Source organism: Saimiri boliviensis, chromosome 11 (assembly GCF_048565385.1).
Source record: "Saimiri boliviensis isolate mSaiBol1 chromosome 11, mSaiBol1.pri, whole genome shotgun sequence".
Taxonomy (NCBI): Eukaryota; Metazoa; Chordata; class Mammalia; order Primates; family Cebidae; genus Saimiri; species Saimiri boliviensis.
The window spans coordinates 117,823,004-117,839,892 of NC_133459.1; the positions used below are offsets into that span (position 1 = coordinate 117,823,004).

Genomic DNA, 16,889 nt, shown 5'->3' on the forward strand with positions numbered 1-16,889 from the left:
CAAGACTAATAATAGAGCTGTGTGGTTAGCTTCAGTGAGCTATGAACATGAGCAAACATTTCAGATACTCTAGAGACCAACCATATAGTACTATGTGAGGTCTTCAGAATGCTCTGCACAAATATTCAAGGATTTCATAACTGTTCCATATAGTCCATCACAGAATAAAAGATGTGAATATGATTCTCTTATCAATACATTCTTCAGAAAATTCTGCCAAAGGAACAACTGTCACATTTTTCTGACCTGTCTGTTCTCACAGAATATTATGACTTAAGACATTTGGATCTTATCACTCTGAAATCTGTTATGTCAAAAGTTCAACCTTCCATCAAGGCAACTCCATTCTTCTAATTGTTCACGACAAAAACCTGGAAGTCATCTTTGACTCCACTGTCTCTCAAAGTCCATATCCAACCCACCAGCAAACCTTGTTAGCTCTATCTTCCCATCTAGACTGCAAACACTTCTCACAAGTGGCATTCACTCTGGCCCAAGGCATCATCAGCACACAACTCAATTACTGTAATAAAATCCAGGCAGGTCTTCCTTCTGCTTTTGTACTCTATAGTCTATCTTCAAAACAGCTATCAAAGTGATCTTCTAAAACTCAAATCAGTGACCTCCAATGGTTTGTAGTCTTGCTAAGTAAAAACCAAAGTGCTCATAGGATATGCACGACCTACTTGTCCTCTTCCGCGTACTTCTTCCCTCTTTCCAATGTCATTTCTTATTATTTCCCTCTATCCTTACCCCGCTCTAGCCTACTGGCCTTGCTCAAATTTGGTAAGCAGAAGCAGACTATTTGTTTTGCCTAAAAAAAGATATATTTATGCCTCATTCCCAAATTTCCTACAGGTATTCACTCAAATGTCACCTTCTCAACCACCCTATATAAAATAACATTTTCTCTCTACCCTATACCCACTCACCTACTGTCTAGCTCTTATTCGCTTTATTTTTTCCATGCCATCATCACATGTGATATACAACATATAGTCATTTCTGGCTCTTTAAGTCTTGCAAAACAAACTCAGGAACTAAGTAAATTTGAATGTATTTTAAGATAGGGGTGGTATTCCTCAATATCTGAGTCGTCATTACTCACTAAACCTTAGGAATCAAATACATTCAGATAATCTCTCATCCTTTGATATTCCAACTGTTGCTCTTTGAACTCATAGTGAGGAGTACTTAGAATTACTTAAGGTAATTCTTAATTACCTTAATCCTGCCTGTCTATCCCTCAAGAATAAAAAAATCTGTGAGCGTAAGAGAACTTTGTTTTGGTCACCCCTAAATCTCTTGTGCCTAATGCAGTATTTGGTATATGAGAAAAACACAGTAAATATTTACTGCATGCCTATTGTGTTGGGCAGCATTTTAGGTGCTAGGGCACAAAAATGAACAAGACAAACATAGTCTCTGCTCTTGTGAAGCTTACTGTCTAGTGTAACAAACAGACAAAAAATAAGTAATCAAGCTGAGTACAAGTGATGCTAAGTGTTAGGAAGGAAATATATAAAGGTCAATGACTAAATTAAGGTGGAGACCTATTATGGAGAGGGTAACCAAAGAAGGTCTCCCTCTCTAAGCTGACAACTAAGATGTCACTATAAAGGTAAGAAGTAGCCAGCCAGGTCAAGAGAACTATAGAATAGAAGTAAGCCCACATGACTAGTGTACATATGAAGAAATAAAGGCATTTTTTTTTTTTTTGAGATGGAGTTTCGCTCTTGCTACCCAGTCTGGAGTGCAATGGCGCAATCTCGGCTCACCGCAACCTCCGCCTCCTGGGTTCAGGCAATTCTCCTGCCTCAGCCTCCTGAGTAGCTGGGATTACAGGCACGCACCACCATGCCCAGCTAATGTTTTGTATTTTTAGTAGAGACGGGGTTTCACCGTGTTGACCAGGATGGTCTCGATCTCCTGACCTCGTGATCCACCCGCCTCAGCCTCCCAAAGTGCTGGGATTACAGGCTTGGGCCATCGCGCCCGGCTTTTTTTTTTTTTTTAATGAATGACAGGTTCTTATGTTGCCCAGCCTGCCCTCGAATGCGTAGCCTTGCCTCCTCAAGCGCCAGGACAACTGGCATGAGCCACCGCGGCTCCCAGAAATAAAGGCATTTTAAGAAAGACATAGTAGTCTCCCAAGGCAAATACTGACAAAAGTCAAGTAAGAATAGAAAAACACAACTTAAATTTTGCAGCACGAAGACTATGAGTGACCTTGACTGACAAAAGGTTTTTGGGGGTGAATTAAAGCTAGAACCTGTGCTAAGGGGAGTATATGAGTACACAGGAAGAAAGCAAAAAACAAACAAGAACAACAAAAAGGAACAATAGCTGGAAGAATACAGAAAAAAGAGTATTTTAAAGAAGAGATTCTACAGCAAGTTTATAGGGTAATGAGACCAATCCCATAGAGGAGGAGAGATTAATGATGCGAGAAAAAAGGAGGATAAGCGAAGGAATAAAATGGTTCAGAAGGCAAGATCCGTTCACAAATGAAGGCATGATGGAGGAGGAAAGGGTCTGTTATAGGCATTTGCTCTAGCTGATTCCTCTGCCTGGAATGTTCTTCTTTCAAATCTTCACTTCTCAACAAGGCCTCCACTGAATCTGTCATGTTTGTCTCTCTCTTCCAACTAGAATATAAATTCCAAGATGGCAAAGTTTTTGTTTTATTCACTGATACACCTCAAGAGCACCAGTGTTGTGGTACATAATCAGCACTTGAGTATTTGCTCAATCATATCAATTTAATACTGAGTTTTCTTTGCCGTAAACTATCAACATGTAAGTAATCACATTTATTTATTTAATTATTTTAAAAAGTAGTTAGCATTTTATGAACCTCCCACCATGTGGCTTCAAGTCACCAAGACACAGGCCCACTGCCTCCCACCAACACCCTTAATCTTCTCCTCAGTTCTTCTGCTGAAGAATTTAGCCTTCACAATGACAGGCTGTTTGGGGAGCTTTCCCTTTCCCAGAACTTTGTAGTAGCCCAATCGCACCACATTAATGATGGGAGTAGCCCCAGTCTTGTTTTTAGCAGCATTCACCTGTGTCTGCCCACTGACCAAAGTCCACAATTTGTCAAGGTTGACAGTTGGGCAGGAGCTCTGGTTCCTCTTTTTTTTTTTTTTTTTTTTTTTGAGACGGAGTTTCGCTCTTGTTACCCAGGCTAGAGTGCAATGATGCAATCTCGGCCTGATGTAACCCCTACCTCCTGGGTTCCAGCAATTCTCCTGCCTCAGCCTGCCAAGTAGCTGGGACCACAGGTGCACCCCACCATGCCCAGCTAATTTTTTTTTTCCCCACCTAAGGTCAGAGATGTTGGACATCAATTTTTTGCATTTTTAAGAGAGACGAGGTTTCTCGCTGCAACCTCCAACTCCTGTGTTCTAGTGATTCTCATTCCTCAGCCTCCTGAGTAGCTGGGATTACAGTTGCCTGCCACCACACCCAACTAATTTGTATTTTTAGTAGAGGCGAGTTTCACCATTTTGGCCACGCTGGTCTCCAACTCCTGACCTCGGGTGATCCACCCCGCTTTGGCCTCCCAAAGTGCTGGGATTACAGGCGTGAGCCACTGGGAGCAACTGTTCCTGGTGCTCTGGTTCCCCTTTAAGCGGTAACGCCTCATTCCAACTTTCCTAAAGTAAACTGGGTGGTATTTGTCGAAGTTGATCCTTTGGTGATGCATACTACTGCATTACTGCAGCCTCCGGGGTGCTACCCGGGCTTGCTGATGCAGCCATGGCCATGGCTTACGTGGTCCCAAAGTTTCTGGGTCTTCCTCAGTCTGGATGGCATATTGCTGGCCCAGACGAAAGAGGGTAACCACATTATTTTAAACTAGCTATCATCATATGACAATTTCCCTACCACTGTGACTAACAAAGTCATGCCTCTGGTATGCTAACAAAGACATGACTCTGGAATGCTTCTGTCAAAAGTTTTTAAAACTTAGACATTCACTCCGAAGCCAAATCCTGCCTATCCTTTGAGGTCAAATGTAAGTTATATCCCCTCTAAAGCCTCTCCCAACTTGTCCAGCATGATATGGTTTGTCCTCTCCAAATCTCATGTTGAAATGTGATCTCCAATGTTGGTGGTGGGGTGTGGTGTGGGAGGTGTTTGGGTAATGAGGGTGGAGCCCTCATGAATCTCTTGGTGCTGTCCTCGAAGTAATGAGAGAGTTCTCTGAGTTCACACAAGATCTGGTTGCTTAGAAGAGCACCTCCTCCCTACCCCACCTCGCCGTGTGATACGACAGCTCCCCCTTTGCCTTTGACCATGATTGAAAGTTTCCCGAGGCCTAACCAGAAGCCCAGGAGATGGTGGTGCCATACTTATATAGCCTGCAAAACCATAAGCCAAATAAACCTCTTTTTGTAAATTACCCAGCCTGACTTTTTTTTTTTTTTTGAGACAGAGCTTCACACTGTCACCCAGACTAGATTGCAGTGATGTGATTATGGCTCACTGCACTTTCAACCTCCTGGGCTCAAGCAAGCCTCCCACCTCAGGCTCTTGAGGAGCTGGGACTACAGGTGCATTCACGACATCTGGCAAATTTTTTTTTTTTTTTTGAGACGGAGTTTCGCTCTTGTTACCCAGGCTGGAATGCAATGGCGCGATCTTGGCTCACCGCAACCTCCGCCTCCTGGGTTCAGGCAATTCTCCTGCCTCAGCCTCCTGAGTAGCTGGGATTACAGGCACGCACCACCACGCCCAGCTAGTTTTTTGTATTTTTAGTAGAGACGGGGTTTCACCATGTTGACCAGGATGGTCTTGATCTCTCGACCTCGTGATCCACCCGCCTCGGCCTCCCAAAGTGCTGGGATTACAGGCTTGAGCCACCGCGCCCGGCAACATCTGGCAAATTTTTAAATTGTTCTGTAGAGACAGGATCCTCCTATGTTGCTCAGGTTGGTCTTGAACTCCTCGGCTCATGTAATCCTCCCATTTTGGCTTCCCAATGTGCTGGCATTACAGGCATGAGCCACCATGCCCAACCAGGTATTTCTTTGCAGCAATGCAAAATGGACTAGCACACATCACATATCAGTTTCTCACTCTTGGCCACACATGGTGGCTCATGCCTGTAATTCTAGCACTTTGGGAGGCCAAGGCATGAGGAGCATTTGAAGTCAGGAGTTCAAGGCCAGCCTGGGCAACAAAATGAGACCCCCATCTCTATAAGAAACAAAAAAAAAATAGCAAAACTCCGTCTCAAAAAAAAAAAAAAAAAAAAAAAAGAAACAAAAAAATTAGCTGCGTGTGGTGCCACATGTCTTTAATATTGGCTACTTGGGAGGCTAACGTACGAGGACTGTTTAAGCCCAGGAGTTTGAGGCTGCAGTAAACTGTGATCATGCCACTGCACTCCAGCCAGGGTGACAGAACGACTCTGTCTTGAAACAAAACAAAATTTCTAATTCTCTTTTGAAACACAGCATACATTACTCGTAATTTCATCTGACATGTATCATAATGCACTGTCACAATTTTTTTCCATAATGCATTGTCTTATAAATTTTTTCAAGCTTTCTTTCTAAAAAATTAAATGTAGACCAGGCTCAGTGGCTCATGCCTGTAATCACAGCACTTTGGGAGGCCAAGGCAGGTGAATCACCTGGGATCATGAGTTCAAGACCAGCCTGGCCAACATGGTGAAACCCCATCTCCAAAAAAAAAAAAAAAAAATTAGCCATGGGTGGTGGCACGTGCCTGTAATCCCAGCTAGTCAGGGGGCTTGAGGTAGAAGAATCACTTGAATGTGGGATGCGGAGGTTGCAGTGAGCCGAGATCGTGCCACTGCATTCCAGCCTGGGCAACAAGAGTAAAACTCCGCCTCAGAAAAACAACCAACCAACCAAGAAAACCTTAAATTTAGCTCAAGGGTTAGAGTGGTTATATTTCTTTGGAGCTCCACAAAATGTGCCTTATATGTGACAATTATCTAAATACGTACTGATAGAAAAGCAAAGTCAACGAACTTCTGAGGGAAATATGCTCTTAGCATTTACCTAAGCATCTGAAACAAGTAGCTACAACTTAAATATCAAGAAACACTTGAAAGTTGTAGCTACTTCTTTCAGATGCTCAAGTAACTGCTAAGAACATGTTTCCCTTAAATAAAAGATCAATAAAAAGATATTTTAACCTTCTAGCAACATTAAATGGAAAAAAATTTTATCTTGCTAAGGATAATAATTTAATTGAGCTACAATTATCACATTGGTTTTACAATTTAAATACCATGCTGATCTATGTGTTATCTACCTCACAAGGGCTTATTTAAATCTTCCTGTAGAAGCCCAGGTCTCACATTGTCAGACATTAGATCAACCTTCCTAAAATAAGAATAAGGACTTAAATAATCAGTGAGTATCTCATAAAGAACTATAAGTCATGACCCACACTAAAGATCTATTAACAATAAAGAAGTATATATTACTATCAATAAAAACCTAAAAAATAAATAAACCTCTGCCATGAACTTATTATAAGCCTCTATATCTGAGGCACTTAACTATACACTTTATAAACACTTACAATCATGAAAGAGAATTATTTTCCTGATATTATAAATGAGGAAACTAACATGGAATGACTAAGAACTTAAAGATTATGCTGTTTAAGTGATCCAAAGATAAACCAACATTTACTATATTCTTAGTTAACCTCTACAATAAATCTATTTGAATACTTAAGATTTTTCAAATGTCATATTTAAATGATATGATTATTAGTTATAAAGATGAGTTCCTCTAAAGCTTTTTGTGACTGAGTGAAGAAAAAAAAAAAAAAGGCAATCTTCTAACCCAATGGTAAATTTCATTCTAAGCTATGGAATTTTTTTTTTTTTTTTTTTTTGAGACGGAATTTCACTCTTGTTACCCAGGCTGGAGTACAATGGCGCGATCTCGGCTCACCGCAACCTCCGCCTCCTGGGTTCAAGCAATTCTCCTGCCTCAGCCTCCTGAGTAGCTGGGATTACAGGCACGTGCCACCATGCCCAGCTAATTTTTTGTATTTTTAGTAGGGACGGGGTTTCACCATGTTGACCAGGATGGTCTCGATCTCTTGACCTCGTGATCCACCTGCCTCGGCCTCCCAAAGTGCTGGTATTACAGGCTTGAGCCACCGCACCCGGCCAGCTATGGAATTTTTTAATACAGAGAGCACTAGCAATTTGGGCATTCTTACCAGCACAGCACAGATACAAGATCCACTGACAACAGTAGTAATGGCTATGATTTCCTGGGTCCCTATTATGTGAATGGCATTACGCTACAGGAAAGCTGGCTCCAGGGTCATAATCAGTGCAGTCCTCCCTACCCTTGAATGGTACCATCCTTGTGATCGACGTTTAGCACATTGTTTTAAATGGACATTTTTTTATCAACAGAATAGGAGGTAGGACCTTCTGGATGTGTTTCCTTTGGAGGATTTACACACACACACACACACACACACACACACACACACACACACACGGTGGGGGGTGGGGAGAGCCATAAAGTGTTTATCTCTTGCCTTACCTTTTTTGATTCTTTCTTTAACACCCACAACTTCCTCTTCTTGTGGCATCTGAGATAATTTCTGCATAAACAACTCCTCTAGAGCTTGTGCCATAAGAACAATGTCATCTCCAGGCTACAAAATATATTAAGTATACAATAAGGATATACAGTATGGTCACTGTACCAAATGTCTTAAATTCAGGCCACTTTATTGAAGGCAGTTAACATAGTACTCCTAGACAGTATTCATCTAGTGAGGCTACTCACATTGTATTTTCTTATTCTCTATGGTTGAAAGCAGCTCACATTTAAAATTCTTGCATTCTACTCCTTCAACTTCTAAAAAGTTACTCATGACTGTACCAAGTATCTCACGGCCTGAAGTAAATTCTGTTTAACTAATTAATAAAATCACACTGCAGCAGTGACTCAATTTTTAAATATTTTTTATAAGCCAACTCTACCAACGTATTCAATTTTTTTTTTTTTTTTTTTTTTTTTTTGAGACAGATTCTTGCTCTGTCGCCAGGCTGGAGTGCAGTGGCATGATCTTAGCTTACTGCAACCTCTGCCTCCTGGGTTCAAGCAATTCTTGTGCCTTAGCCTCCCTAGCAGCTGAGATTATAGGCACATGCCACCACACCCAGTTAATTTTTGTATTTTTAGTAGAAACAGGGTTTCACCATGTTGGTCAGGATGGTCTCAATCTCCTGACTTCATGATCCGCCCACCTTGGGTGGATCCCAAAGTGCTGGGATTACAGGTGTAAGCTACCACAGCCAGCCCAATTTTTAAATCTTAACTATTTGCTTACAAGTCTTCCTCTTGCTTTAATTTACAACTGAGGAAAAACTAAGTAATTTACAAAGCAACAGCCTAAAAAAGAAAACATTTATTTCTAAGTTACGTAGCTCAGGAAAATTACTAAACTTCATTTAAAAATACTGCATCTCGGCCGGGCGCGGTGGCTCAAGCCTGTAATCCCAGCACTTTGGGAGGCCGAGGCGGGTGGATCACGAGGTCGAGAGATCGAGACCATCCTGGTCAACAAGGTGAAACCCCGTCTCTACTAAAAATACAAAAAGTTAGCTGGGCATGGTGGTGTGTGCCTGTAATCCCAGCTACTTAGGAGGCTGAGGCAGGAGAATTGCCTGAGCCCAGGAGGCGGAGGTTGCGGTGAGCCGAGATCGCGCCATTGCACTCCAGCCTGGGTAACAAGAGCGAAACTCCGTCTCAAAAAAAAAAAAAAAAAAAAAAATACTGCATCTCAAAGGACCCTTTGGAATTATAGTTAAATTAAAATGAAGTTGCCAATGGTACTGGTTTTTAAAAAATTCACATTGGAGCTGGATGCAGTGGTGTGTGCCTATTATCCCAGCTACTTGGAAGGCTGAGGTGGAAATATCACTTGAGCCCAGGAGTTCAAGTCCAGCCTGGGCAACACAGCGAGTCCCTGTCTCAGAAAAAAAATCATTTGCATTGGCTAATAGTTTTAAATATTTTATACATATAAGGTGCCATTGGTAGTTATCTTGGGAGCCAAAACATTTCAGTGTCATTCACTAGTGATTTTGAATAAACAAAATGCCAAATACTTAGAATTCTCATATTTAAATGAGATATAACCTGTAAAATATTTAGATACCCTTGAACAGCTAGAAAAGGACACAGTACTGTAGAAAATGGGAATACTAGATGAAGAAAACCAAATACACAAATTCAATTTTATGGAGGACAGCCAATATGAAGATTAAGTTCAAAATGCCTATATACATCACAGAGGCAAACTCATTAACACAAATCCTACTACTTCTGGGATAGAACAAAGAACTATCTGATCTTTAAATAAACTTGTTGTGAACTTTATAAGTAGGCAATTTGTTTGCCTTTTTAGATTACGACCAGGAATCCCAACTGAAAATTTAATCAAGATTAGTGAATACTGCCGGGCGCGGTGGCTCAAGCCTGTAATCCCGGCACTTTGGGAGGCCGAGGCGGGTGGATCACGAGGTCAAGAGATCGAGACCATCCTGGTCAACATGGTGAAACCCCGGCTCTACTAAAAATACAAAAAATTAGCTGGGCATGGTGGCGCATGCCTGTAATCCCAGCTACTCAGGAGGCTGAGGCAGGAGAATTGCCTGAATCCAGGAGGCGGAGGTTGCGGTGAGCCGAGATTGCGCCATTGCACTCCAGCCTGGGTAACAAGAGCGAAACTCCGTCTCAAAAAAAAAAAAAAAAAAATATTAGTGAATACTAAGGCTTTTCCTTTATCTCACAACTAAAATGAGAGGAATGCAATAGAAAACATTCTGAATTACTTTATTCACAGAAACCAGCTCTCATTGGTATTTTTAAAAACATAACAAGCCACTACAGCTATTTGGGCAAAAAAGAAATATTATAGCAAATAAACAATTGGTATATGAAAATTATAAAATTCAGTGAAAAAGTGTTATTCTTAAAAATATGTAACATGTGAACCAGACCAGAGGATGAAAAAAAAAATATGTAAAAGATCGGGCATGGTGGCTCACGCCTGTAATCCCAGCACTTTGGGAGGCCGAGGCAGGTGGATCATGAGGTCAAGAGATCGAGACCATCCTGGCCAACATGGTGAAACCCCATCTCTACTAAAAGTACAAAAAATTAGCCGGGCGTGGTGGTGCGTGCCTGTAGTCCCAGCTACTCAGGAGGCTGAGGCAGGAGAATTGCTTGAAACCGTAAAATGGAAGTTGCAGTGAGGCGGGATGTTGCCACTGCACTCCAGCCTGGCGATAGAGTGAGACTCTGTCTCAAAAAAAAAAAAAAAAAAAATATGTAAAAGATCTTGGCTGGGGGCAGTGGCTCACACTTGTAATCCCAGCACTTTGGGAAGCCGAGTTGAGTGCATTACCTGACGTGGGGAGTTTGAGGCCAGCCTGGCTAACATGGTGAAACCCTGGCTCTATTAAAAAATAAACAAACAAATACAAAAAATTACCCGGGCAAGGTGGCAGGTGCCTTTAATCGCAGCTACACGGGAGGTTGAGTCAGGAGAATCACTTGAACCTGGTAGGAGGAGGTTGCAGTGAGCCGAGATTGTGCCACTGCACTCCAGCCTGGGTGACAAAGCCAGACTACATCTAAAAAAAATACACACACACACACAAACACACACACAGACACACACACACACACACACACACACACATATATATAAAAGATCTCAAAGCCTTGAAATGTGGGCGGGGGGGGGAATTAAAAAAAAAAAAAAGGAAATGTGAAACGATCACCTGATTTTATACATCTCTCTCCTATATGTAATGGCAATATTAGCAAGTATAACATAAAGCTTACATACCTTGTTATATAAATAACAATTTGAGAACATTGTATTAAAGTCTTCTATACATTCTGAAGCCTTCACATAGTATTTATTCTCCAAGCGCTTCTTAATTGTATTTAAATCCATTGGGTTTTTTATAATGGTATAATAATCCTATAGTTTTGAACAAATTCTAAATGTTAGTAAGAATGAATACAGTACAACTATTGGTACACAAAGAAACTTAATACATTATATGCCTGTAACTACAGAGAGCAACTGATTCTCTTTAAAAAGCCACATTCTGGCTGGGTGCAGTGGCTCACTCCTGTAGTCCCAGCACTTGGGAAGGCTGAGGCAGGAGAATCACTTGAGGCTAGGAGTTCAAGATCAGCCAACATGGCGAAACCCATCTCTACTAAAAATACAGAAAATTAGCCAAGCGTGGCAGCAGATGCCTGTGTGCCCAGCTACTTGGTAGGGCGAGACATGAGAATCGCTTGAACCCACTAAATTCTAGTCTGGGTGACAGAGTGAGACTTTGCCTCCAAAAAAAACAAACCATGCCATATGCTGGAAACTAGAACTTTTAGTAATGAGAATCAAAGCTGACTGTTATGGCATTATTTTTAGAGAAAAAAAAAGCAAATAAAGGTGAAGACAAAAATTTCAGAATAAAATTATCCTGGAAAATAACAAGGGCATAAGGAAAAAGAACCTTGTTTTTATGGAGTCTGACTCCATAGAATAAAATCCCAGCTTAAGGTTTACTAGCTATATGATAAACTACTCAACCATTCCATGACTGAATGGCTAAAAATTCCTAACATAAGACCTGAGATCAAATTCTGTATGTGATGCAACTAAGCCTGCCAGAAGTGTCAAGAGAAACTTCATAAAAAAGGTAAAATTCAGGATAACTCTGCAACCAAAAGGTGAAGTGACATATGCTATAATAAGAAAACATGTATTACAAATTATCACAAATTGTTAAAATAAGAATGCAAATGCTCACAAAAATTACGTTTGTTTTTTGGGAAAAAAATACTCATTGGGATAGACTTTAGTGATGCTGAATAAATCAGGTGTTTGTTAAATGTTTTATAATATTAAAAACTAGTTATGTCTTACAGAGATATACAGGATTTTTTTTTTTAAACTAACATAGTTTAAGACATACATACAGGCAACTTTAGTTTCACGGCATCCACAGGACGCTGAAAAGGCCATGACAAATCATGCTTCCATAAATCCTTTAGAATAACTTTTTGTAGGTACTGAAGTTGATTTGTCAATCGCCCATTTTTCTTAGTATTTATATACTCTGGTGGAGGAGGGTTAACAATAGCTGTTTGTCGACTTGGTAGAGACATTCTTAACTGTGTCGAATCCCGTCTACAAGTATATGTCCTGAAAAAGAAAAACAGAGTACCTTAGAAGCACTTTAAGAATGGTTTCCACAGGAGCTGAAAAGTGTTATTCAAGAGTAACAGAGGCCGGGCACAGTGGCTCATGCCTGTAATCCCAGGACTTTGGGAGGCCCAGGTCAGAAGTTGGAGACCAGCCTGGGTAACATAGTGAAACCCCATCTCTACTAAAATGCAAAAATTTGCTGGGTATGGTGGCGCTTGCCTGTAATCCCAGCTATCTGGGAGCGTGAGGTGGGAGAATTGCTTAAACTCACTCAGTACAGGTCCCAGTGAGCCAAGATCGTATCACAGTACTCCAACCTGGGCAACAAAAGTATATCTCTGTCTCAAAAAAGAGTAACAGATACTGCATTTTAAAGCACATCATGATTAAGACAGGATTTAAAAAAAAAAAGCCAAATGGCAAAAGAATCAAGTTTTTAACAAATACAAACATTTTCTATACAAGTAGTGTAAGTTGTTTCATTACCTATGCCTTAATCTTGAATGGTTTAAATTATTTCAACATTTCAGTCGTTCTGCCTTTCTAAACACAAACTGAGGTCTTAGCAGAAAAAGTCTATAAATACGTAGTAGGAAAAAATAATAGGGAATGTTAAAAATATAATCAGTATGTAAGTATTCTACAATTGTTAATTCAACTAAGAGAGAAAAGCAAAGTAAAAAATTTTCCTGGCTAGCAGGGCATGGTGACTAACTCCTGTAATACCAGCACTTTGGGAGGGCGAGGTGGGCCAATCACCTGAGATCGCAGTTCGAGACCAGCCTGACAAACATGGAGAAACTCTGTCTCTACTAAAAATGCAAAAAGATTAGCTGGGCGTCGTGGTGCATGCATGTAATCCCAGCTACTCAGGAGGCTAAGGCAGGAGAATTGCTTGATCCCAGGAGCCAGAGGTTTCAGTGAGCCAAGATTGCGCCATTGCACTCCAGCATGGGCAACAGCAGCAAAACTCCATCTCAAAAAATAAGTAAATAAATAAATCCTGGTTAATTTGAATAAAGTGATTTATGTATTTTTTTTTTTTTCCTGAGATGGAGTCTCACTCTGTCACCCAGGCTGGGGTGCAATGGCATGATCTTGGCTCACTGCAACCTCCACCTCCAAGGTTCAACCGATTCTCCTAAACCTCCCAAATAGCTGGGACTACAGACATATGCCACCATGCCAGGCTAATTTTTGTATTTTTAGTATAGACAGCGTTTCACCCTGTTGGCCAGGATGGTCTCAAATTCCTGACCTCATATAATCTACTCACCTCAGCTTCCCAAAGTGCTGGGACTACAACCTTGAGCCACTGTCCTCAGCCAAAGTGATTTATTTTATTTTAGTTTTATTTTTATGTATTTATTTTTTGAGACAGAGTCTCACTTTACTGCCCAGGCTGGCATGCAGAAGCACAATCTTGGCTCACTGAAACCTCCGCCTCCTGGGTTCAAGTGATTCTCCTGCTTCAGCCTCCTGAGTAGCTGGAACTACAGGTGCATGCCACTATGCCTAACTAATTTTTGTATTTTTAGTAGAGATGGGGTTTCATCATGTTGGCCAGTCTGATCTGGAACTCCTAACCTCAGGTAATATGCCCTCCTTGGCCTCCCAAAGTTCTGGGATTACTAGCGTGAGCCACTGTGCCGGGCCAAAGTGGTTTATTTTAAAACTAAATTTGTTAGATTGAAATGTTACTCTGTGGCACATATTGCTACATGGAGAATAAAATATAAAATATTATAAATTTATAGGTGTTTCAGAAAGACAGTATTTACTATTCCTATACAGTATCATTACTTTAAGGATAAAGATACTACCAATGTGCACATAATACCTGAAGTACACGTGCCAAATGAAGAGTAGTTATGAAATACATTGCTCAGGCCAGGTGTGGTGGCTCACACCTGCAACCCCAGCACTTTGAGAGGCCAAGGTGGGCACCTGAGGTCGGGAGTTCAAGACTAGCCTGGCCAACATGGAGAAACCCCTCTCTACTACAAATACAAAAATTAGCTGGATGTGGTGGCAGGTGCCTATAATCACAGCCACTCAGAAGGCTGAGGCAGGAGAATCGCTTGAACCCAGGAGGCAGAGGTTGCAGTGAGCCAAGGTCACACAATTGCACTCCAGCCTGTACAACAAGAGCGAAACTCCATCTCAAAAAGAAAAGAAAAAAAAATTGCCCATTTTTAGAAACCAGTGGTAACACTTAGCCAACAATATATCTTTGTCTGCATTTTTAATTTTTTAAATTTTGTATCCAGCAAAATGTCTGCATTAAAGTAGTATCAGTTCTCACCTCTTGTTACGTATTATTTAATTGTAGATATTTTTGAATTGTGGCATAATACACACAAAATTTACCTTATTTACTCTTTTTAAGTTTACAGTTCAGCAGTATTAAGTACATTCATGTTTTATGTGAAACCAATCTCCAGAATTTTTTCATCTTGCAAAACAGAAACTCTATACGCATTAACCAACAACTCCTCGTTCTTCTTTCTCCCCTGAACCTGGCAACCACCATTCTGCTTTCTGTTGCTATGAATTTGACTACTCTAAATACTTCATTTAAGTGACAAATCACGTATTATTTGTCTTTTTTGTGACTGGCTTATTTTACCTAACATAAAGTCCTCAAGATTCATCCATGTTTTAGCATGTGTTAGAATTTACCTTCCTTTTTAAAGCTAAATAATATTTCACTGTTTGTGTATTATTGTCTTTACCTATTCATTCATTCATGTTACTTGGGTTTCTTCTATTTCTTGACTATATTGTGAAAAGCACTGCTATAAATATGCATTTACAAGTACTTCAGAACCCTGCTTTTAATTCTTTTGGACATATATACACAAGTGGAATTGCTAGATCATATGGCAACTATATTTCTAATTTTTTTAGGAAGCCCATCCTATTTTCCATGGCTGATACACAATTTCACATTCCCACTAACAATGTACGAGAGTTCAATTTCTCCACATCCTTGTCAATAGTAATTTTCTGTTTTAATACTAGCCATCCTAGGCTGGGTCCAGTGACTCATGCCTGTAACCTAGCATTTTGGGAGGCCAAGATGAGTGGATCACGAGGTCAAGAGATCAGGACCATCCTGGCCAAGATGGTGAAATCCCATCTCTACTAAAAATACAAAAAATTAGCTGGGAGTGGTGGTGCGTGCCTGTAGTTTCAGCTACTCAGGAAGCTGAGGCAGGAGAATCGCTTCAACCTGGAAGGCGGCAGTTGCAGTGAGCCAAGATCATCCCACTGCACTCCAGCCTGGCGACAGAAGTGAGACTTTATCTTAAAAAAACAAACAAACAAAAAAACCCACCACCCATCCTAATAGGTATGAGGAGCTATGGATTTTTTTTTTTTTTTTTTTTTTTTTTTTTGAGACACAGTCTCATTCTGTCATGTCACTCAGGCTGGACTGCAGTGGCAGATCTCGGCTCGCTGCAACCTCCACCTCCCAGGTTCAAGTGATTCTCCTGCCTTAGCCTCCTGAGTAGCTGGTATTACAGGTGCACGCCACCATGCCTGGCTAATTTTTATATTTTTAGTAGCAACAGGATTTCACCATGTTGGTCAAGCTGGTCTCAAACTCCTGATGTCGTAATCCATCTGCCTCGGCCTCCCAAAGTGCTGGGATTAGAGGTGTGGGTCATTGAGTCTGGCCAGATCTTTAAAAATACCAATGCTCAGGTTCCAATCTCTGGAGAGAGGGCTGGGACTCAGTTTTGTTGGCTTTTTATAAATTCTCTGTTACTTCCGATGTGCAGCCAAAATTGAATACAACTACTTAGAACGAATTGAATAGAAGGGGGTTATCAATCTTATACTTTCATGATTTTCATGTTACACATACATGGAAATAGGACATTTAATAAAAGTTACAGGCTGGGCACTGTGGCTCATGTCTGTAATCCCAGTACTTTGGGAGGCTGGGGAGGGAGGATGGCTTGAGGCCAGGAGTTCAAGACCAGACTACACAACAAGATGAAACTTCCCATCTCTGCAAAAAAATAGAAAAATCAGCGTGGTGGTGCATGTCTCTACTCCTAGTTACTCAGGAGGCTGAGGTGGGAGGACCATTTGAGCCCAGGAGGTAAAGGCTATAATGAGTCTAGATTGTGCCACTGCACTCTAGCCTGGGTGAAACAGCAAGACCCTATCTCATCAAAGAGCTCAGGACTTCAAGACCAGCCTGGGCAACACAGTGAAACCTCACCTCTAAAATTAAAAAAAAAAAAGAGGGAAAAATCATTAAGAACAAACATGGAGCTATTCTAAGATGTCACAACTGAACTGGCTCTTATCCTGGCTTTATAATTATTTAAAGCTAACCTACTTTTCAGGTGCCCCAGTCATCACATCCACAAAGGATAACCACTCCACTGACCTATCACTATAGACCAGACTGTGACCATTTTTGAACTTTACTGATAATATTATTTACTATGTATTACCTTTTACCTGGCTTATTTTCCTCAACATTATGTTTGTGAGACTCATCCATGTTATTCCCTATGTAGCTTGTTCCTTTTTTTTTTTTTGAGATGGAGTTTCGCTCTTGTTACCCAGGCTGGAGTGCAATGGCGCGATCTCGGCTCACCACAACC

General features: G+C 40.9%; 1 protein-coding gene and 1 pseudogene across 3 annotated transcripts in view; both read right to left on the reverse strand.

Moving 5' to 3' along the window:
- The window catches only part of BRDT (bromodomain testis associated), a 52,131-nt gene extending 39,910 nt beyond the window's left edge, over positions 1-12,221 (reverse strand). The window contains exons 1-4 of one of the 3 annotated variants that reach the window (XM_074381525.1): positions 12,033-12,221; positions 10,885-11,022; positions 7,555-7,674; positions 4,250-4,256 (exon numbers count right to left, since the gene is read on the reverse strand). In XM_074381525.1, the coding sequence (XP_074237626.1) occupies positions 4,250-4,256; positions 7,555-7,674; positions 10,885-11,022; positions 12,033-12,221 (454 nt within the window). The remainder of the gene's footprint in view (positions 1-4,249; positions 4,257-7,554; positions 7,675-10,884; positions 11,023-12,032) is intronic. The other 2 variants (XM_074381523.1, XM_010343862.1) reach the window with 2 other exon arrangements.
- Positions 2,874-3,822, reverse strand: LOC120360530 (large ribosomal subunit protein uL15-like; annotated as a pseudogene).
- Positions 12,222-16,889: the final 4,668 nt, after the last annotated feature.